This window comes from Lutjanus erythropterus, chromosome 12, assembly GCF_056507025.1.
Source record: "Lutjanus erythropterus isolate fLutEry1 chromosome 12, fLutEry1.hap2, whole genome shotgun sequence".
NCBI lineage: Eukaryota > Metazoa > Chordata > Actinopteri > Lutjaniformes > Lutjanidae > Lutjanus > Lutjanus erythropterus.
The window spans coordinates 21,294,734-21,316,796 of NC_139328.1; the positions used below are offsets into that span (position 1 = coordinate 21,294,734).

Here is a 22,063-nt window from a genome sequence, read left to right on the forward strand (position 1 = left end):
GGAAAGCAGGCAAGACAGTCGCACAGAAAATATATAAATCTTCATGTACTCAGAGTCCCTTAATGATGACCCAGCCATGTTATTCGAGTTTTTTTTTTTTTTTAATCACACACAAATTCAAGAGTGCTCTCAAAAATGGTATGGAGTTCAGTTCTGATAACAAAGGCGTAAAATCTTTGACTACCGGGAAGTTTGTGAAACACATTGAGCAAAATACATGACACATCTATTAAGTCTTGTTTCCGTTCTGACAAATCAGATAAGATACAACTCTGCAGCACACAGGGAGAGGTCCTTCGACCTTTGAGCTACTGCCTCGCATAACCTTTGCGCTTACTTTGGACGAAAGTGACACACTCATACAGACTGTCTGTTCAGTAACTACTGTGAATGAAGTCCAGGCCAGTCCAGCCAGACTTCAGTGCATGTTGTGTATAAAACTTCAAGACGTTTTGTTCTGACCGAAACCTGGCCATGAAAGGGTCTTCTTTACTTACTCTCTGATCAGATAACTTGTGTTTTCATTCAAGATTTTGGCAGATTTTGACGGTTACATTTAGGCTAGGTTCTTCTATGGTTGCATAGCTGCACTGGCCTCTTTGGGTTGAAGGATACAGTGTAAATGGGCTGAATGATGTTACACTGCATTGCCAGGTTCAACTTTTTTGGCAGATGACCCTACACAAAAAGGGGTACCGTTGCAAGGGTGTTCTGGCAAAACAACACAGCATCGTCTGGAAAAAAGGTTGAACCTGCCTCTACTTTTGCTGAGGAGCAGTGAGATGTCATCCAGAAAGCCCAGCTTTATACGTCAGTATAACAATGAGAAGTAGAAGAAGAAGTACTAAAAGCAAGTAGAGTCAAGCCATACTATGTCATACTAATACAGCTATTGGTACTTGAAGCAAGTTACACGCTACCACATTGCATTTTTTAAATGCAGGGATATTTTTGGTCTCAATGCCCACCAAGTCCATTGAACCTCTGACCACGTTCAACATCACAGCTGGGTGTGGTCAGGTGTGGTCTGTTGTACTGTTACCCCACCCAGCTGTGATGTAGGCTTGATGTAGCCACACTACATCACAGCTGCACACGGTGAGGAAAAATCATGCTGGGTGCAGTCAGGCTATAAATAAAAGCATGTTTATGCAGTAGACCTCAGAGTAAAATATTGAAACTCAGGTCTCATATCAGAATCTTGAATCTTTTCTTGTGGTACTAAATCATATTAGTGAAATAAAACAGAATTTTCATACAAAACCTCTCATTGATTGATCCTTTAGAGTGGAAAATATAAGAAAATAGTGACAGATAGCAGCAGGTTTCTTGTTTTGTCCAACAAACCAAACTAAAATCGAAAAGTCCTCAGTTTACAGTTGTATGAACCAGAGAAAAGCAGCAAATCCTCACAGTTGGGAGGCTGAAACCAGTACATGTTTGGCATTTTTGCTTGACAAATTACTCAAACGATTTATTGATCACCACATTGTTGTTGGTTTGTTTTCCACTGATCATTTCTGCACTACAAGAAAGGTTATCAGGCTACTACTGAGCCTCTGCATCACAAAGTTCCAAGAGGTTTTTTTTTTTTTTACATGGCTGAGGCAAACTGCAGCATGTAAAGTCCACAAGTCGAACTTGCTCGTGCTATGAAAGACAAATCAGTGCAGGAGCCTGAAAGCCAAGTTGACAGACTTGCTCCGTAAACACTGCCCACAATCGTGGAGAGATGAGAAGGTACCCAGGGCTGCAAACTATTACTGAAGCGTAACTCAGTAATTTCACTGGCACACTCTCTGAGGCACAGCTCTGCCTTATCTTCGGGGCAGCCTGCCATCTCTGCCAATCACAGTGAGTGGAGGGGGGGTCAGCGGGGGAGAGGAACTTCCTTCCGAATCCATTCATGCCATTGAGGCCACCTGCTGTGACTGTCAAAGGCTGGAGTGAGGCTGGGGAGGGAGGAAGAACCATCGTCAAGCTCTTCTTGTTCTCTGTGCCCACATCGCTGACCGTGGATAAAATCTGAGGATTCTCAGTTAATCATCAGAAATCCAAACATTTGTTCAGTTTGGTAATGTGTGTGTGTGTTTCCCAACTTTCTGACCTTTCCGCTTCAGCACAAAAGATCAGACGTTTCTAATGACACTGTAGAGTCTCATTCATGCCGTGAGGACACTTGAGGAGTCTGCATGCAAGGATCCCTCATGTCTCCAGTTAAACTCAAGTCCCTGAACCCTGGCCAGCACCACCTGTTCGAGCTCCTCACTCCTCTGCCAACAGGCCTCTCCATTCCAGCTGTGTGTGTGTGTGTGTGTGTGTGTGTGTGTGTGTGTGTGTGTGAGGGAGACACGACTGTCCAGCCAACTGGATCTGTACTAACAGAGGGATTACCATGGAGAAGGATTACTGTGGCACCACAGTGTATAAGCACACCAACAACAGACACATGCACAATCAAGGACACTAAACACAACATTACAAAAGCATTCCTGTGCTTTATATTAAGGTTGTCAAAAATATTGATATGTCAATACTTTTTCAGTTACCACATGTTGAAAATAATACAATACTGACATTTGATCAGATCGAAGCAATACAAAGTAAAATCTAATAAAAGTCTGAAATTTGGCTTGCATTATAGCAAATGGGGGTGTAAGAGAATACTGATACACTTGAGTACCACAATAGTATGTTTTGTGATACTAAATTGATTCTCAAAAACACTGTATCTTGATATTGTGAGAAATGCAAAGATTTGCGGCAATTAAAACCTCTGACCACTGCACAGCAGTGTTCTTAGATAAGTACTGATCCAACTTCTATGCCCAAATTTGGATATCTGCAGACACTGATACTGTGCCAATATTATCGCCCTCTTTTTAAAATTGATTATAGTAGTAGTATAGTAGAGCATAGAAGTAGTAAGCTTGCATGAGGCTGAAATTGAACTCAGTTCTGAAAAGCTTGTGTAGTTTGTTTAATGTAACTTGTGTAATGGCGTCCTTCAACCATTGTGGGGTGCTGTAGGATTCAGTATTGTGACATCCACAAGTGCAGCTGATAGGCTGAGAGATGGCCCTCAACTGCATCTTTTCCCATGATGCATCGCATTATCACATTAAGTTTGTTACTTTATGTTCCACAATACAAATGTTAACGTTTGTTGGTGTTTGTTCAGAAGACGGTGGTCAAGCTGTATGTAGTGGCGCAGGAATGTGAAACACGTTTTCCTTATATAAACATGCAATTGCAGAGTGTTAGTGTAGTGTTTAAACAGAAACACATGGCATTGTGGAGCTTCACAGTTTGATACCTGATCAATGACTTCCATCAATATCGGGTCCCAAAACTGATACTGGATTGGATCATTCCGATCTCTAGTTGTTATCCATCTTCACTGTTTTGACTGTATAAAAAAGTTGACTTTTTACCTGATATTTTATGCATGTTTATGTGTAAAACTTAGTGAATAAAGCGGAAAAAATAGAAAGGCCGAATACTAAAACCTGGCAGTGTTCAGTGACCACTGCTGTATTTTCTGTTGATTAAAAAAAGACAAGAAATTATCCTAAAATAGGTGCATATTACTTTTACAAAAAAAAAAGCATACTAGCCAAAGAGGTATTGAGTATCTTTCTTTTTATACTGGTATTTAAGTATTGTGACAACCCTGTTTTATATCTTCTCAAACACATGAATTTTGTGGAATGAGCAAATCTGGGAAGTGCAGTTGCACCACCACAATAAAAGCATGCAAGAGCAGATTTGGAAACCGCTGCATAAGATGAAAATTACAGAGGTTTTGTCATTTTGGGAGCTCTGTTGTAATACAGTATGTCTTGCAATAAAGGCCTTTAACAGCTGAGGCCTACAGCAGCTGATTGTATATGCGTGTGAGATTGGGTGAGGCAGGGAAAAAAATGGAGTAGGTGGTTAAACTTTAAGTCAAAAGAGCTGAAAATTTAAAACTAGGCTTTGCAAGTTACAGAAAGTTGACTTGGTTTGTTTTTTCCGTTGATTCCGTGACTAAATGAAAATGCAGCAATCTCGCCTTGTTCCAGGACGGTTTTGATAGTCTTTCCTCATTGCTGTCTTCTCCCATCGACTGATACAAACAAATGCTCCCAAATCTTCGAAGGTTAACAACGACACGAGTCTTTTATTTCAATGTAACAAAGCGAGGAAACTCTCCTGCTGCCTTTTCCCAACTTTCTCCAAGTGTCACAGCACTACAAGGCCCCGCTCGCTCACTTCCAAGACAAAATGTGACTTTTTTTGGAGCGCACTTCTTACCTTAAAAGCGACCTTTGCAGTGTTGTACTTCGGCTACATGCGTACTGTGATCTTTTCTTTTCCTCCCACGTTTTTATTTCACGTCGACGACAATCCCAAAGAAGTGGAAACAGCCGACACAAGCAGTCTCTCTTAACGTGGAATCTCAGTCTTCCGTCTGTCCCATACCGATTAACTACTTCACCAGCCCAAAGTCCTCCGCTGGGATCTTTTATATTCCGATAAAAACCAGGACACCCCGACAGCTGACAAAGACTGCTTAATATGGCGGGTGAGAGCAAAGCAAAACAGTTAAAATATCCAGAAATCACCGCCTGCTGATAGGTCAGGGTTGCCCTGAAAGACACACAACAATAGCCCGGACTAGCACCGAGAAGCCGATGAGGCCAAAGAAGGAATAATGATGTGTTCAGGGACTCACATTAGACTCGTACATCCGGGCTTCGCAGCTTCATAGAGGGGTTCTCATTTCATTTTCATGACATTGATCCCCACAATGCAGGCAACCAGGTGAACAAAAGCTGAGCATGCTAAATTTTAGCATACTGAGTGTGCTTGCAGTCAGCCTTAAATTAAGCATATTTATAAGGTATACTTTTTTTTTGGTACCTTGGCATAGACCATCGACGCCCAAATTGTGAAGATTTTGTTGTAAGAAGTCCCCTCTGTTTTTGTATTATTTGCTTTTTTGTGTCTTTATTGTCTGTTCTCTATTTTTTTCATTAATGCTGTTTTAACTTACAGAACATGTGTTAATTTTTTTTTTATGTTTTTAATATTGTTTCTTGTTATGCACCAACATGCTACATCATACTCCTTGTAAGTGAAAACCTACTTGGCAATAAAACCTTTTCTGATTCTGATTTGGGAACCACTAAATAATACACTTAACAATTATTATCATTATTGAATTAAAGCAGGGGTAGGCAGTTTATTTTTGGCATCATTGGGCAAAAATTCCATAATAACCTTACAGCATAACATAATTCATGTGATCTAAGAGAAAACTAGACTTCTGCATCTTCTCTCGGCTCTTTTCAGGCTTCAGAAAATCTAGCCCCTGATGGGAGACATCGGCCAATCACAGGCCATTTCAGAGAGAGGACATTCCTACTGGCTCCTCTTTAAATGCAGATGGGTGCACATGTGCCTTCAGATGGTAAAAGCCTGATTCAACGGTGGAAAATTCTGCAGAAAATCCTGCAACTTGTGAGAAATTTACACTAGCTCCTTTGCAGACATACAGTACGAAGCATTTGGGAAGTTTCAGGCTCGTTATGTTCAGTGGCATGGTGCTCATATCAAGTAGTGGCAAAGATGATGATAAACAGTGGAGGAATAACTTTTGAGGGTGGACAATGGTGTCCATATATGTGTGGTGTACTAGTCTCTCATCCTGCTGTTAGATAGTGTCATAGCTGTCTCTGATGCCTAGGGCGCTCTGCCCTGGGGCTGCTAAGCACTGGTGGGGCATCTTTGAGAAAACAAGTTGGAGAAAGAGGGACCAGGGTCTTGGCAACACTCACAGCTTTGTGAGCTTGTGGGTTTGATGGGATGTCCAAAAATAGTGGAAAATTAGCTACATTTTCACATAGCTCAGGGTTTTGTCATCAAATTGTTTTGTATGAACAAATTTACATTAAAAAAGTAAGTAATGTTTGACATTTTTCTTTAAAAAAAATCACTTATAGTTGAAGATTATATTTTTGATACTTTACAGTGGTAAAATGATGAAAACACCAGCCTTACACCTTTTAATTGATGTTTTGAAAAATCTAATTCACGTAAAATAATTCAGCAACACCTCACAAATAACATCTTGAGGACCTCGGTGTCTCCAGAAATTCAAGCTTCTTTTATCTTGCTCTGTTGTTTCATTTCTTATGGTTCACACCGGCAAGTGATGTTATTTCCAATAGCACTTGAACGTCACATCATCTCCTATTGAATGGTTTTCCCTTGTGTCCAATATGGCCGACATCACTGGCTCAGATTGAGGAGAAACACACACCATCTGGCTCAGTACCAACTAGATAAAGATGTCCTCATTTTAATCACTCAGTCAAATCATGTAAAAAAGAAAAAAATCTCTAAATTGCACAATTTAAACATAAACACGGGCATCGTATCGTGTCGTTTAACCTTTGAACCTTATTCACTATGAGCAGACATCTGGCGCCCTCTAGGATGTTTGAAATAATTAATGGTCCCTCTTCACGTTACTCATACTTCTCTAGAATTTAATATGAGGCATGCAGTAACACATATTTAACTATTTAACTAATTGTGAGGTCAGTCTCATACCATTTCCAAAGGGAAATATGAGTAGGTCTACATTTTTGTTATAAAGAAGAATGCTGTTTTTGAGAAGGGACCTGATACATACATCTTGTATCAGGAGAAACAATAACCAGGATACTGCACTGCAGGTTCAGTATGTATGAGACCTTCTGCTGAGATTTGTTTGAAGTGATTCTAAAGTGATTTGCTGACCCCTACTGACTCTCACTGCACTGTGCGCAGGCGGCTCTCCAAGTCTCCCCTGAGGGGGGGTGGGTCTACTGAAAAACGGCCCCTGTAGGCAACAAAATGTACCACACACTCTCTCTTTCTATGTGTGTGTGTGTGTGTTTGGTACGCACACACTTTAACATTATGTATCTGTGAGAAAATACTCTAAATTCAAGATTTTCTAGATCCTTTGTGTGTATTTCACAGTCTTCTTCAGTGTATGTATTAAAATATTACTTTTTAAATATCATATCCAATATTATTGTTGTAGTATCACGGGTGCGATGTTATTTTTTTTAAAACATCATGTGCATCAACATCATCATCATTACTATTATTATTATTATTATTATTATTATTATTATTATTATTATTATAATTATTATTATCTTATCTCTTATTATTTTATCTTGCTCAGGTGTCAGGTTAGTTTATTTTTATAACAGACATGTATTTCTATAAGATCAACAATAAACATCCATGCTAAAATATGTGGGCCTATAGTTTATAGGCTAAAAAAACATAGTCTATACTGGCTACTACCGGTTTACAGTTTTGGTAGGTGGAAGTCATTTAATTTGGCCAACTGGAGTTATAGCCTTTATTACCAGCCAAAACCTTATGTCACTTTTAAAATGCCAAAAACAAATCAAACAAAGAGATATGTATTTTAATATCGGCATGTATTCATCATCAGGCAAAGGTCAGCAATTGTTTACAGGCCCCAGGCTACCAAAGGCACCATAAAACAAGTTGAGAATTTAAAAAACAAACAAACAAACAAAAAAACTTAAAATATGCAAAAAAAAAAAAAATGTGTCAGAATGCTTAACATTTGTGTCTCAAGGTCTCTCAACATATGGCTTGTTGTGGTGTACAGGCAGGCTGAGGTGAAGCTACTGGAGCTGCAGCCTATTGACTCTGTTGCTAACTAGCTAGCTAATGTTAGCAAAACACTAGCTAATGATTGATGTAGAATTGCTAGCTAGTTAGCCTGCTGGGATATAGAACTATCTTTCCTGAGGCTAAGTCCCACCCCTTTTTTCTCTGAGCTCCAATGACAGGTAAGCCACTTTGGTGCCTCGGTCAATTTTCTCCTTTCCTGTACTTTGATACGCTAAGTGCTAGGCTGGTCTATGTTGAAAAGAAAACAACAATTTTTAAGTTGGTTCAAACTAAAGTTGGTTAAAGTTGCTTAAAAAAAAGCGAGCTAACTAGCTAGTGATTCTACATCAATCATTAGCTAGTGTTTTGCTAACATTAGCTAGCTAGTTAGCAAGCATTTTATCTGAGAAAGCATAAACTTGTTCTGCTGGTTATGTTGTCATTTGGCAAGAGATAGGGAAGTATCCGCTGCCTTCCCATCATACTGCAGAGCAGCTTTTCCCCCTTGAAGTTGTGAGACTATTTAATTCATTCTCAGCACAAGTCATAGACATAAAAGTTTATGTCTATGTCTAGATTGGAAAAGGGGGAGAACAAAGGAAGCGGTGCCCCCCTGCATGCCTGTGTTTGTCTTAGGTGCCAAAATGATTAAATCCACGCCTGAAAGACCATCCACATTAATCACAGAAATCCTACACATTTACCTCTCTTGCAAAAGAGATCTTGAGATTACCTGAGTAAAGAAAGACTTTCATAAAGACAGAATTGTAATAGTGATAATGCATAAGTCTCTAATCAAAATGTGTTAATTGAGAAAGCATTTTTTTCTGCTGGAAAAACAATTATTTTGCGTTATGGTCGTTCGCCTCACGACCACCAAACATGAAAGCATTTACACTCCCTCCTCTGTGTGCTCTGCTGCTGCCGATGATGACAAATGACCCGCATGTTTCTCTTCTGTCCTCATGATGGCGCCGTTTGCTCAGACTACTGCAGCTGCATCCATACCTGCTGCTGTAACAGGCCCAACATCACCACTCTGCTCCAAGCTGACACATGAGGGCTTTAAGTTGGACTCTTCATAGGAATCACGTCCCACGAAAAAGAAGAAGTAGAACTGGATAGTCCCCCCTCCTCGCGCATGCAGTGACTGGCTCTGTTCGTCACATTGCGTCAGAGTAAACAAAACGCTGACGTGCGTCTCTCTCCTCTTTGGCAAACTCTTCAATTGGTTGGTGGTGGTGAGCTATAGGTCTGATTCAGTGACTACAGTGCTACATCAAAAGGTGCGCTCACCTCCAGTTCGTGATGATAATGAGGAAATTAGACTTTTTTTTCTTTTTCTTGAACAGGCGTCCAGCCCTCCAAATTAAGTCTCATAACTTGCATCCAACAGCACTTTAATTTTTCAATGCAATGAATATTAATGCCACGTTTATATTTCATTGCCAATTTATTTGACTTGATTATTAGAAAATAATAGAGAGAAGCATAAAGAGGTACCAAGAACATAGAAATGTACCAAAATATACGCGATATGGCTTACAAACAAAAAAGATCTTGATATATGCTGTGAATTATGATATATCTTAATATACACACGTTCTCTAAACTACCATATCAAAAACTCTCAAATAGTGATGATCTCATAGAATATGATACATTACTGTAGATTAAACTACCCAGAGATATAAAGTGGGGCTGGGTGATGTGGTCAGAATCAAATATTGCAATATTTAACCAAATACCTTGATACTGATATTGTGACAATATTGTAGGGATGATTATTTGTGCTTTCACAAACACACAGCTTGAACAGATTAGTAAATTCAGTGAATTTTATCACTTTACTGCAATGCAGTCTTTAAAACCAGGAAAAGACAACACTTATGCCATATCATGATATAACAATATCTCCAAATCTAAGACGATACCTATTCTCTTATCATGATATCGATATATTAATATTTTGCCCAGCCCTACCAAATTAGGCTCCACCAGGCCAGTATGCATGGAAAAATAGGCCCGATGCTTCTTCACATATAAAACTGTAGCATTTTCTCATTTTTTCGTTTTAATGTAACAATTAACACATAATAATAATAAGAAACATTTCAGGACATGGTTGAAAAAGTGGCTGAATCGTTTTTAAAGCCACGTAGACTGAAAGCTCTCTGAATCCTGCGTCACCAGCGTGCCTTCAAATCAGATTACGTGCCTCGTTTATTTCAACAATCTAAGGGTTAAATCTGAGGCCTTTGCAGCGCTGCTTGTCACTACACGGCCATTAAAAGCCACCAGCCTCGATATCGAGTAAGCAATTATTGGAAATAATTAGAAAAATTTACTGTAAATACAGAAAAAGCCGCAATCTGAGATGAGTCGTTTCAGCACCGGACAGCTCCTCCTGACTCCCAGGAGGCCTTCAACTTGATCCCCCTCCTCCTCTTCCTCCTCTTCCATCAAAACCATCCAGTCACACTGAAACCACCACCACCACCTCACCCAGTACAGACGATCATTTCCCAGCTCAGTCATAATCATAAATGCCTAATTGGACTTATTGGTGACGCGTGAGAAAAAAAAAAGAGAAGCCGTCGCGGTCTCGGGGTGACGAGGGACAAATTGATTTTGGTCACATCGTCCTGCGCAAAAGTTCATAAATTCATGTGTGCATTCACTAACATTTTTTTTTTCTTAAAAAAAAGAAGAAAGTTTGCAAGTAAACTTCCATCTTTAGGGGGGAGGTGGAGGGGGGAGTCTGACGGATGCATCGATGAGGAAGGAACTGTACTTTTATATTCCGGGAGGCAGACTTGATGACGTCTATAGCATCCTTAATGTGACTTATTGGAGGGAGGAGGGGAGGGGAGGCTTACGATACATGGATAAAAATCCAAGGCAATCACAGCACAGGACAAAAGTTTAGAGCAGCGATATGTAGACGAGCATACAGCCTACTTTCACTTTTCGTTCGCCTGCCTGTCTATGCAGTGACCGGCTGAGTCCTTTTCGGTTGTGTCTAAAAGTGAGATAGGCTGCTCTGAGGGGAACATAAGGAGGCGACGGAGGCGCTTCAGCCCAGGAAAGAAGTGCCGTGAGAAAGACACCGTCTCTCTTTCTCACACACACTCACTCACACACTCACACTAACCACCACAGCCGCGCCCGGATCACATCCTCCAGCACAGCACAGAACAGCGCTCTCCCTGCTCCCCTGCTATAGGTATGTGTTTTATCTGCGGATTGTCTTAAAAACTCGGAGAAATTCATTGATGGAAATTATTCTTTTTTTTTTCCTTTTTTTTTTTCCTGCGCTGCATGGAGATCTTAATTACTTTGGCGCTGCATGCAAAAGGATTCGCTGTCAGTGTTAAACTTTTACGAAACGGGATGAAAAAAACAGAAATGTTTTTGGTTTGAGCAAACGGACGCTTTGCTTTATCCAGTTAATTAAAAAAAAGAGGCTTATATTCGATCCTGCTCTGTAGTTTGTGATAAAAAGAAGCAGCACAGCAGGTGAATCTGACAGAACAAAGAGCCGCATGTTGTTTCTGTAGGAGTGACTAACCTGTTTCATGTTTCTCATTTTCTAACAGCATGGCCAGTTCGAGTAAAGCGACTTTAATCTTGCTCATCTACGGAATCTTAATGCACTACAGCGTCTTCTGCACACCTATCGGACTAAGTTACCCTAAGATTAGGTAGGTGCATCTTTATAACCTGATCATGACAGTATCATTTAATTCTTAAATGTTAAATGCTTCTAAACATCATTTTTGTTCATTTATGTGATTAATAATTAAGTTTTGTTGGATTTATTTTTATTTAGGCACTTTTATTTCAAACAAATATGCGTAATTGCGCACAAACTATGCGCGCTATTTTAAAATCACGAAATGAAAAGGAATAACAAAGGGAAACAGAATAATTTCATCATGGTCTTGTGTGGAAAATCGCAATGGAAATTGCGTAGAGGCATGTGTCCGGTGGGACGATTCACAGAACTCCCCTTATTAAAAATGAGAGTGCAGTCGATGCAATGGATAGCCCTCTGGGATGACGGTGGACTGGCGTCACCAAGGAGAGGCGAGGCGAAGCGAATAGGAGAGCTCTATCCGTTTAAGATTTATTCTTTTTTTTCTGTTCTGTGAAAAGCATATCCATAATTTGGGCGTGGTTCGTATTGATTCTAATTTTTCGCTGCTAATTGCAGCACTCTTTTAATAAAAAAAAAATGTTTGGCCCCTCGCCTGCACAATAGATACGATCATTTTCACAGCCATTGTTTCGACTTTTAAATAATTAATGAGGCAGAGGCATCAAGTTGGGATTAAAAACAGATTTTCCCCAATGACAAAAAAAAATCTATTTAAATAAATACAAAATAAAGATAAGCACATTTAACACATTTTAAAGCATTTTTTGGGTCAAATTTAAATAATTCGTTTTCTGCTTTTATTTTAAAACACCTCCAGCCTTTCCATTTTTTTTTCGTTTTCCTCCCTTATCTCCAATGCATCTAACCTCCCACTGATTTAAACAGATGCAGACATTTTGGCATTCTTTCACTGCTGCGTCCCACTTGTGCACAGATCAGATTTGTCATGAATGCCTCTCTCCATTTTTTTTGCAGACTTGAAAACGACGCCTTCGATGAGGATGGGAATTCATTATCCGATATGGGTTTTGATAGCGATCAGATTGCTATACGAAGCCCACCATCCTTGAACGACGATGCGTACACCCTCTACTACCCACCAGAGAAGAGGTAAAACGTGCTTTCACACATCATAGCTATTTTAAAAAAGCCTTGATTTGGCTGGATTCCATTTTTAATGACTTTTTTGCTGTTTTGCGATAATGTTTGCTTGCTTTGTTTTATCCCAGAGTTTCTCATGTTATTTGTTCAGTGTTATTTTCATACCGAGTAGCCTAAAATGTTGGATCAAAATACTGTAAATAATAATCAAGATTAAAAAAAAAAAAGGTCGACAGATGCGGAAGGACGCAAAAAAAAAGGCTGCGATTTTTGGACCATTTTGCGGGTGGGTGGGGGACATTTTAGGCTACTTCTGATCATTTTGTCTGCGCTTTTTTTAGTCACTGATGATCTATGTGTTTTGGCGTTTTATCATCTCAGACCAGAAAGGCATGCTGAGGAAGAATTAGATAGAGCCTTGAGGGAGATCCTGGGTCAGTTAACAGCGAGACATTATCTGCATTCTCTGATGACAATTCGTGCAGGGTAAGAGGGCATTTCTTATAAGCGTTCACCTGCTGCAGTCATCATCTTTTCTGTTCCTGCACAAGTCCAGGCTGCTGCATCACTGTCTATCATTTTATGTGCGTGGTTAATTTATTTGTTTAGTTATTTTTTGATCTCTCATATATAAAAAACCGTCTAGACGTTTTCATAACATCCTTTTTTTTGTTTGTATTTTTGTTGTGGCGTACTGCGCTCATGAATAGAGGGTCAGTATTATGAGAGTAAAATACGATATGATTTATGTGTGAATAATCCATAAATTGATTTCGTTTGCCCTAATAAAAAAAACATGCGTCAGAATTTGCAATGGGCTGCACATTAATGATTTATAACTTCTCTAAAACGCTTAAATCACTGTTTTCTTTTGCACTGTCTTGCTTGCCGCCTTTATTTCAAACGAAAATTTGAAAATTAACAGGATAAAACGCCCATAAATGCATCATTAATGATTGTAAGCAACTTTGAAAACAGATTATCAACGTGAAATCTTATGCCAAAAAAAGAGCAGAAATACGTGGAGAGCGGCAGCTTTATAATGATTTTTTTGTTTTCTTTTCTGTTTTTCTTTTTTGCAGTGATGACAACAGCATGGAGGACGAGTCAGAGCCCTTATCCAAAAGACATTCAGACGGGATCTTCACCGACAGCTACAGTCGCTATAGAAAGCAGATGGCCGTGCAGAAATACCTGGCAGCGGTTCTGGGAAGAAGGTACAGACAGAGAGTTAGGAACAAAGGACGCCGACTTGCCTATTTGTAGCGTTGTTAAAGCGCCCAAACTGCCCTCCTCCTCCTCCTGTGTATATACATCCAGTCGTTAAATCAAAGTCATTCAGATATATCTGACCAACCAGTGGATTGCGCCTGTGTTCTTTCAACATGTATTTATGTATGAAGTAAAGCCATTAAAATGAATATTTTACTAATAATATCGTTTTTTTTTTCTTTTTGTACAAAAGCACTTCTTGATACCGCACAGTTATACTTTGTGGACCAATATTTTATTTTCATGTTAAGATGTTGAAAACAAAACAAAATGACTTAAAAAAAAAAAAAAAAAGAAATCAGAAAAAAGAAAAAGATAATTGTGCACCTTCAACGTTATGCGCTTGAAATCTTTAAAGGTCATCTACATATGCAGAAAATAAATAGATTTTAAAAAGACAATCAAAGTATTGAATGTTATACTTATTTTTGTAACCAACGTTCTATTTTTTTAGTGTTGTTTGTTTTCCAAAACAGGCCCAAAGAAGCAGTGAGCATGCTATGTGAGGCATATCCGGCTTATCCTAAATGATACATGTTGCCCTTGTCCAGCCTTCTTAATGGGCGCTCTGTGGTGGGTTTGTATAGCTTGCTAACCCCTCCAAGGGAATCCAGATGGCTTCTTGTTGAACAGCCTCTCATTACATGGATTGACTTACACAGTCATTGATGTAACTCCTGGTAAAAATCCAACCCCTCTTTTAAACAGAAATTTAATTGCAGCAGGCTTTTGCAAGGGCATTAATGCCTTTACTAAAGATAAAGGAAGTTGCTCTTACCAGTATGCAGCGAACACTGCTTGCTCACTTGCCTCAAAGTCATTTTACTGCAGGAGAGAAATCATGCTCCATACTATAGGACTGTGTAAAGAATGTTCCATATGTGTGTGTATTATGTACAGTATAAAAACAACACAGTGCACATATTCATCTCAATGTTGTCAGTCAACAGAATTATTTTGGAAGAATGTGCTTCAACTGTTAATTGCATTTGGGCAGCACTACAAACATTCAGAAAGGACCCAGAACATGTAAAGATGCAGGAAACGAAGCATTAAGGTGGCGAGGAAAGGTAGCATCTGGAATATTTATCTTATTTCTTCTTTATTGGTGCATGTGGACGGACACCTTGCTAATTTTGCTTAGAAACTGCATGCCATCGTGCTTTTTTTTTTTTTTTGGGATTGTGCTATTTGGGAGGTGAGCCTATTTCAGCACCACACTCCCCCCTCAAAGATGTGTTGGGAATGTGAACCAGGAGGGCTAGAGGTGGTGGAAACTGGTACTGCACTGACTTGTTGAATTTTTACCTCCCCTAGCTGCTGCTGTCATTGTGGATAACATAAGACAAGACACTGGACCCCCTCTCTTTTTTAGCTGATCGCTTTAGTCCTGGTAGCGGTTTTTATTAGAGATTCCTTTGCTTCTAGATCGCCATGCTAAGTAGTTAATTTGATAGTGCTGTGGATCATTGTTAAGACAAAGCTGATCTGTGTTAGATGTCTACAGAGGTGTGTGATACATTGATGTGGAGAGTGTGCATGGAGAGGACGAGGAGAGACAATGTGTGTGAGACAGAGGAGGCAAAGTTACGTAAGAGACAGGTTGCAGCACCCACAAGCCTGAGAGAGGTTGTCGCACCTGGACACAAGAGGCAAGAGCGCTGTCGCTGCCTCGCTTCACCTGCCAAAAGTGAGATCAGGGTCAATGAGTCTGATATAGAAAATATTAGATGTTGAATTCCCTTTTCTTTGGTACCAGCAGACGGATTTACAGTGTGTGAGCGGAGCTGGACGAGCCCCCAAAATCACCCCTGCAGCACAGCAGAGAGATCTTCCCACTCACTTTTATTAGGGAGATATCTTTTGTGTATTTATTCAATATTATGCAAATGCAGCTTTATATGCACCCCAGCAATCCAATCAGTGGCCTGCGCCCTCCCCCTCTCATAGAAACTATCAAAACACACTTTCTTCAATTTGGCTTTATCCTGCAGGCTTTGTGAGAGTGTGTGCTGATGTAGATGTTTGCATTTCTGTTTCTGTGTGAGCGTGTGTGTATTTGATGTTTGTTTGTGTGAATGAGCGACTGAGCACGCGTGCGGAGGTGGAAACAGCTTTTGGCTTTGGTGCCTTGCTTCGACGTGAGAAAAAAATAAAAAAAAATAAATAAATAAATAAAAAATTCGCCACAAGTGACAGATGGCAATTTTAGTGGCCCTACAATGCTGCAGTCCATTAGCTTACATTGAAACTTCCTTTTATCGCTCAGCTTAGTCTGCCCCAAGAGTAGTAGAATTAGGCTTTCTTTTGAAGCATGGCCAATGATCCATTGAGTAAAAAAGAAAATTAAAAAAAGAATAGAATGTATATGTTGATGGAGCAGGCAATGTGTGTGCGTATGTGTGTTTGTGTGTGTGTGCATGAGTTTTGGGGTGTTCAGTGTCTGTGAGAGTTGTGAACAATGACCAGTGTTTGTTAACTGTTGATTATGAGGTGTTGTTGATTATGATTTTGATATTAGTCAGTAATTAATTAATCAGAAAACAGCCCCAACATATTTATTTACAACTATGTGCATCACTATCTGGAATAAAAGGGTTTCAGAACATGACTGAGATGTTGTTCAGATCATAGAAAATGCCTGTTGTTGATATTTCTGAAAGCGCCAAACGCCTTACTTCAATGTTTAATCTCTTATCTATCTGAAAACAATGTGTTTTAAAAGTGAACCTTAGTACAAGTGACATCGTTATACACACAGGAGTCCTTATATGGGGTTTTACGTTTCTCAATGTTATGGAAGTGTTGTAAGATTTGTATGAATAAATTTTTGTAAACAACATTTTCTAATCAATGTCTAATCTTTGAAACATCATTTTTTAAAGATGACACGTGTTTAGTTGTCACACATCTCTTTTCTTTGCAACTTTACCTCACAATCAAGCTTAAATCTGCCATTAAAAAGTTGACACCATCACCGAGGGCCACATATTTGTCTGAGCAGAGATCATCTCTCCTGAAACAAAAACAAACATCAAGTCACATCACAGAAAACAAAGTGAAACATCCTCCAGCAAACACAACTCTGCTGCTTTTCTCCAGCGGGTTATGTCAACCTGACGTCCTGTCAAGTTAAATTTATTTTCCAGAGTCAGATTAACAGAAATTAAACTGAAAAACTGAGAGTCGTAAAGCACTGGAGCGCTGTGCAGAGAGGGAACTGACATTGTATTATGAGCAAAAAAAGCGATGTGAGGTGCATGAGGTGTCTTTTATTGAGCAATCTTCACCACATAATGCCATTACAAGGTGCTTAGAATTTAAAGTTTATAAAATGAAAGTGGAGAAAAATGATTGAATGCATCAATAACAAGTGAATCCACCTGTTTTTTCAAACCGAAGAACCATTCAAAATCCCCAAGGAGATCCGTGAAGATAAGCTTCGACCCTGGACTGAGCAGACGAGAGCTTCCTTTCCTCTTCTTGGAACAACTGCGTCTTTCTCCTCACTCCATTCTTGGCCTTGGAAGTGCAGCTGTGTCCCGTGGGAGAGGAGGATGGGTGTGGCAAAGGAGTGTGTGTGTGTGTGTGTGTGTGTGATCTGATCCTCATCAGCCAGCTGGAGTGTGTGTGTGTGTGTGTGTGTGTGTGTACACATGCACCAGAGCTCAACTAACCCAATCAGAGAAATGTTGCATGGCAACGGTCCACAAAGGGACATGGTTATGTATACGCATGTGTCAAGTGTGTTTTTATGTGTGGAAAGGGAGTGAGATACAGAGATTGTGTGTGTTTGTGTGCTCATGTGCATGTTTGTGAGTGCATTACGCCTTACACGTGTGTTCACACACACAGAGGAAGCACAGATACATCCTGTTCATCTCTCACAGATACTGTAATAACACCAACAGTGGAGCACAGGTGGTAAATATGATTAATGAAATTCAACAAAAATGGATTAGCCACAAGAAACTGCCACACACATTCTGAGACATACATCTTTGTTTCTTCCCACAGGAGGACGTTGATTCATGGGAGTTGCCCTGTTGCTATGAAAAGGCTGACAGATTGTCGATTGTCAGGGTTTGAGCTACCTGTGTGATATATAGGACCGTCTCCGTTCTTTATTTATCCCTCCGTCCTCTCCCTCCCTTCCCCCCACCTTCCTCTTCAGCTGTCAAGAAGAAAAGCAGGCTCAGTCCTCTTGACAAGCACAGATTCTTAGATTTCTCCAGTGACATTTTTTTTCTTACAAGGGATGCACAATTTATCGGAATATTAGCAAAATCACAATATAATAAGTGCAATGTCCAAACTGCAGAAGCTGCAATGTTTGAATAAAGACAAAATGTGTCATAAAATACAAATCTTGTTCTCCAGATGTAAGATATAACATGTCTGTTTGGTACAGACCTGTTATTATGATTTACATTATTTTTTCAATGAAAATTATGCAAAAATTTTGCAATCACATATCTGTCAAAATAATCAGAATAGGATTTTTATTATTATTCTCTTTATTATTATTTTATTATTGTATTGTGCAGCCCTATTTTTTTTCCAAAACAGACACATGGAGCAAGCAAGTCAGAAGAAATGAAAAAAAAAAAAAAATGTAGGGGAGACTGGGGGCAATGGTAACCGGGGCAGTTGTAACATGAGGCAATTGTAACACACTCAATTCCTTCAATCAGAAACAAGCTAGAGTGATGAGAGTCACTCCGCCCCTGCTCAGGAGGATTCATTTTACCTCAGCAGAAGTTTTCAACAAAAAATGATTTTGAGGTATCAAAGTTAATTTTTAGTCACAGTTTTTTTCTCCTGCTGTCCAAAGTTTACATGACTGCGACTTTAACCTTCCATCAATTTTATCTCTGGGTTACTGGTTAAAACATGGTTAAAACATAAACCAAATATGCTAATATACTTGTTGCTAGCTAGCACAGAAAATTTTATGATGGCTGTAAGATTGGGGGCAATTGTAACACTGTCAGGAGTCATGAAACAAACAAACAAACAAACAAAAAAACCCACAAAAACAACATAGGGGTACTGAGCTACAATTGTCTCAGCGCCACATGGCCGAATGCAAGAATCTTGTTAGTGTATGTTGACATACCTTTCTGAAAACAAAAATGTTTCACTAAATTTAAATATAACATTACTTTTAACTCACTTCAAGTAATTAAAATGTAGTTACCACCAGAATAGTTGCCTCCAGACATGACTCCAGATGTGAGACAACATGTGTCTAGTCATTGCAAAATAGAAATAGACTTCTGCTTTGAATGCACACAATGCACAACATCTAAAAGAATTTGAACCATACATAAAAAATATAAGTAACATAATTAGATTCTACAGCAGTAATGCTGTACATTGAGGTGTGCTTTTATTTGTGATATTGTGGGTTGATATGACAGATATTTTCAGTTAAAATTGTCCCTGCTGACTTGTTGCAGTAAATTTAATATTATAGTCTTGGCTTTATTGGTGAAAATATATCAATCATGCTATTAATTAGTGTGCATATTTATGTTTCTTATATGAAAAGATGATGTGTGTATTTCAAGTAGTCCATGAGTTATGGAGGAAAATGTAAAAACTGTTACAATTGCCCCTGGCCTCCCCTATTCATAAATAAACTGGATTTGATATTCCCGCCTCGATATGCCCACAAGTGGATATTGAGACAAATTCATCAATTTGTTTGCGCAGCAGTAGGCTTCACATGAGGGACAACCCTCAACCAATTTGTGCATAATGTACATTAATGCCTGAATCAATAAAAAATAGCTCATCCTTCCTTGCAACCTCACATCATTGCTCCTCTATGGCATGCATCACTCCGCTTCTTATCTCCCCATTACTGTCTTCGAGCTATCTAGCAATTGATCTTCATTTTTCAAGAGAGTGGTGTCCCTGGCTTGTTTTTGTTGGCAGATTCTCTGAGGGGAAAAATAGGAAGAGCTCCTAAAATTTCAGCTGCAAATTCAGGCTCATATGGGATTTAACATTTCTCAGTGTTATGAAAGTAATGTAAGATTTATATAGATGCATTTTGGTAAACATCATTTTCTAATCCACGTCCACTCTTTTTAAAGACGACATATCTGTTTTGGAACAAAGAAAGCAGAGTTACAGCAATGTGTATCACCGCAGTGTTCAAAAGGGGTACTACAGTCCAGATAGCAAGTTTTAGCCATAAGCAATATCTTAAGGGAGCAATATTTAGCAATTGTGCAAGCAAAAATGAGTACTGCAGTCTAACTTGTGAGTTGGAGCCATAGATGACATATGAAATACACTGAATCCCTGTCTTTATGGTTGAAGCGAGTTGCTTCCTCCCATCCCCTCCTTCCTAAAGCTCGAGCTGGCTGCAGGAGCACTGCAGGAGTGCAGGATGCATGCCACATCATAACATAACAATAACAAGTGACAATGACATTGTAAGTTGATCAGTTAGTTGTAACTGTCAACTGTCTGTCAACATAAAGCCAAGCCTGTAATCCTGAAAACAAAAGGCCGCTGCCCTGAAAATTCTCCCTCTGGAACTCTGCCTTACCACCTGACAGACTCCATTGACGTATTGCTCAATTAAACTGATGTAAACATATATTCCTTCTGGATGATTATTGATCTGAACTCTAATAAACGCGAAACAGGCAAAGAAAAACAGGACTGTAGCGTTGTTGTTGGAGAATATATTTCATTGTGTGTCCTTACTTTCTTATGACATGTCACTGTCGTTTTATGATTTAGTACAGCAAATACATTTCATATTTCTCCTTTAAAAGTTGAGTTTACACAAGTGTCAATGTACATAATGTACATTAATGCCTCAATCAACTGAAAATGGCTCCTTCTCCCTTGTAGCCCCGTGTCATCACTCCTCTTTTGCACACATCACTCCACTGTTTTACAATTGACCTTTTTGATTTTTCAAGAGTTGTGGCCCTGGTTTTATTTGTTGGCATGACAAATGGGAAGATCTCATAAAATTCAGCCAAATCAGCCTTTTATGGGGTTTTACATTTCTCAGTGAAATTGTTGTAAGATTTACATGAATACATTTCTAGAAACAACTACATTTTCTAATCAATGTCTAATCTTAAAAGTACATAATTTAAAAGCTGATGACACGTTGTGAAACAAAAGAAAGTAATTATAATTGTAACCTTGTCACACATCTTGACTAAAGTCTATTTGTTTGTAACTTACATCACAATCAAGCTTAAATCTGTCTTTAAAAGTTGAGTTTATATGATCACTAATGTACATAATCTAGCTGCGGGTATTAATCGATTAATCAATCAATAGAAAGCATGAAGAAAAGAAAAACGTTTTCCTTATCGTTGATAGTAAATGAAGAGTCTTTGCATTTTGAACTGTAGTTTAGACAAAAGAAACAATATGAAGGCATGACTTTGGGCTTTGAGCTTTTTTTTTTTACAATGTTTTGACATTTTATGAACTAAACAATTAATTGTGAAAATAATCAGTAGAGTAATATAATGATGAAAATAAGTATTATTTGCAACCCTAATCTACATCAATGCCTGAATCAATAAAAAATGGCTGTTCCTTCCTTGTATCCTTACGCCATTGCTCCTCTATGGCATGGATTCCACCTCTTTTCCAGCTCTTAGTGTCTTTGAGCTGTTTCACAATTGATTTTCATTTTTCAAGACAGTTGGGTTCCTGGCTGGCGGGAAAATGGGAAGATCTCCTAAAATTCCAGCTGCAAAATCCTCCTGGCTCACACTGTACAGAGTTTGGAATCATACACAGCTTTTAATAATCCTCCCTCTGCCCTCCGAAGCCTCCAGACATGTCTTAATTATGTATAAGGTGTTGGAGGGGGAAGGGGAGGCTGTGTTCAGGGCTTCTCCAGTGGGGATACCCGTACACATGCACCCCCAAGAGCACCACACCCACACCCAGCTTTCTTTGTCACCTTGTGTCTGAAGAGCACGTGTGTGTTTGCATGTGCAATACTGATTTATTGCTTGTATGATTAACAGTTCTGCCTCTCCTTCACTTGTGTGTGTGTGCGCTTGTTACTGACAACACAAACACTGCCCCCTCCTCCTCCCCCGTCATCTCTCTTGCGTGTCAGGGTTAAGAATACAGCACTCACAAGAGAGAGGCCCAGACACAGCAATGATGCAATCACACACACCTCAACCCCCCCCCCCCCCTCTTTGCATCACACCTCATGAATCATTCAATGGTCAGATTTCGGGGGGACGGTCCGGTCATGCCTGCAATGAAACCCGGGACTGTGGCAGCCCCCCGAAAGCCCCTCTATCCCCCCTTTCTTTTCCCTTAAATTTC

General features: G+C 39.4%; 2 protein-coding genes across 3 annotated transcripts in view; one reads left to right on the plus strand and one right to left on the minus strand.

Annotated features, from left to right (window-relative positions):
* The window catches only part of yes1 (YES proto-oncogene 1, Src family tyrosine kinase), a 39,793-nt gene extending 35,107 nt beyond the window's left edge, over nt 1–4,686 (minus strand). The window contains exon 1 of the mRNA XM_084732843.1: nt 4,297–4,686. The gene's annotated coding sequence lies outside the window, so the exon portion shown is untranslated. The remainder of the gene's footprint in view (nt 1–4,296) is intronic.
* A 5,858-nt stretch (nt 4,687–10,544) lies between these two features.
* adcyap1b (adenylate cyclase activating polypeptide 1b) lies at nt 10,545–16,568 on the plus strand. Of its 2 annotated transcripts, XM_084732049.1 has the most exons (5): nt 10,545–10,918; nt 11,292–11,396; nt 12,329–12,463; nt 12,836–12,940; nt 13,537–16,568. In XM_084732049.1, the coding sequence occupies exons 2-5, from the start codon at nt 11,293–11,295 to the stop codon at nt 13,718–13,720; spliced, it is 528 nt and encodes a 175-aa protein (XP_084588175.1). In that variant the 5' UTR covers nt 10,545–10,918; nt 11,292; the 3' UTR covers nt 13,721–16,568. The 2 variants fall into 2 exon arrangements, with proteins under 2 accessions (XP_084588175.1, XP_084588176.1); XM_084732050.1 differs by lacking the exon at nt 12,836–12,940 and having other exon boundaries at nt 10,547–10,918.
* Nucleotides 16,569–22,063: the final 5,495 nt, after the last annotated feature.

What these genes read in the sequence shown, in the direction of transcription:
- adcyap1b (XM_084732049.1), top strand. Translation starts at nt 11,293, where the DNA reads ATGGCCAGTTCGAGTAAAGCGACTTTAATCTTGCTCATCTACGGAATC. An exon ending in TACTACCCACCAGAGAAGAG is followed by an intron (nt 12,464 to 12,835) that starts GTAAAACGTGCT and finishes TTATCATCTCAG; the next exon opens with ACCAGAAAGGCATGCTGAGG. An exon ending in CTGATGACAATTCGTGCAGG is followed by an intron (nt 12,941 to 13,536) that starts GTAAGAGGGCAT and finishes TCTTTTTTGCAG; the next exon opens with TGATGACAACAGCATGGAGG.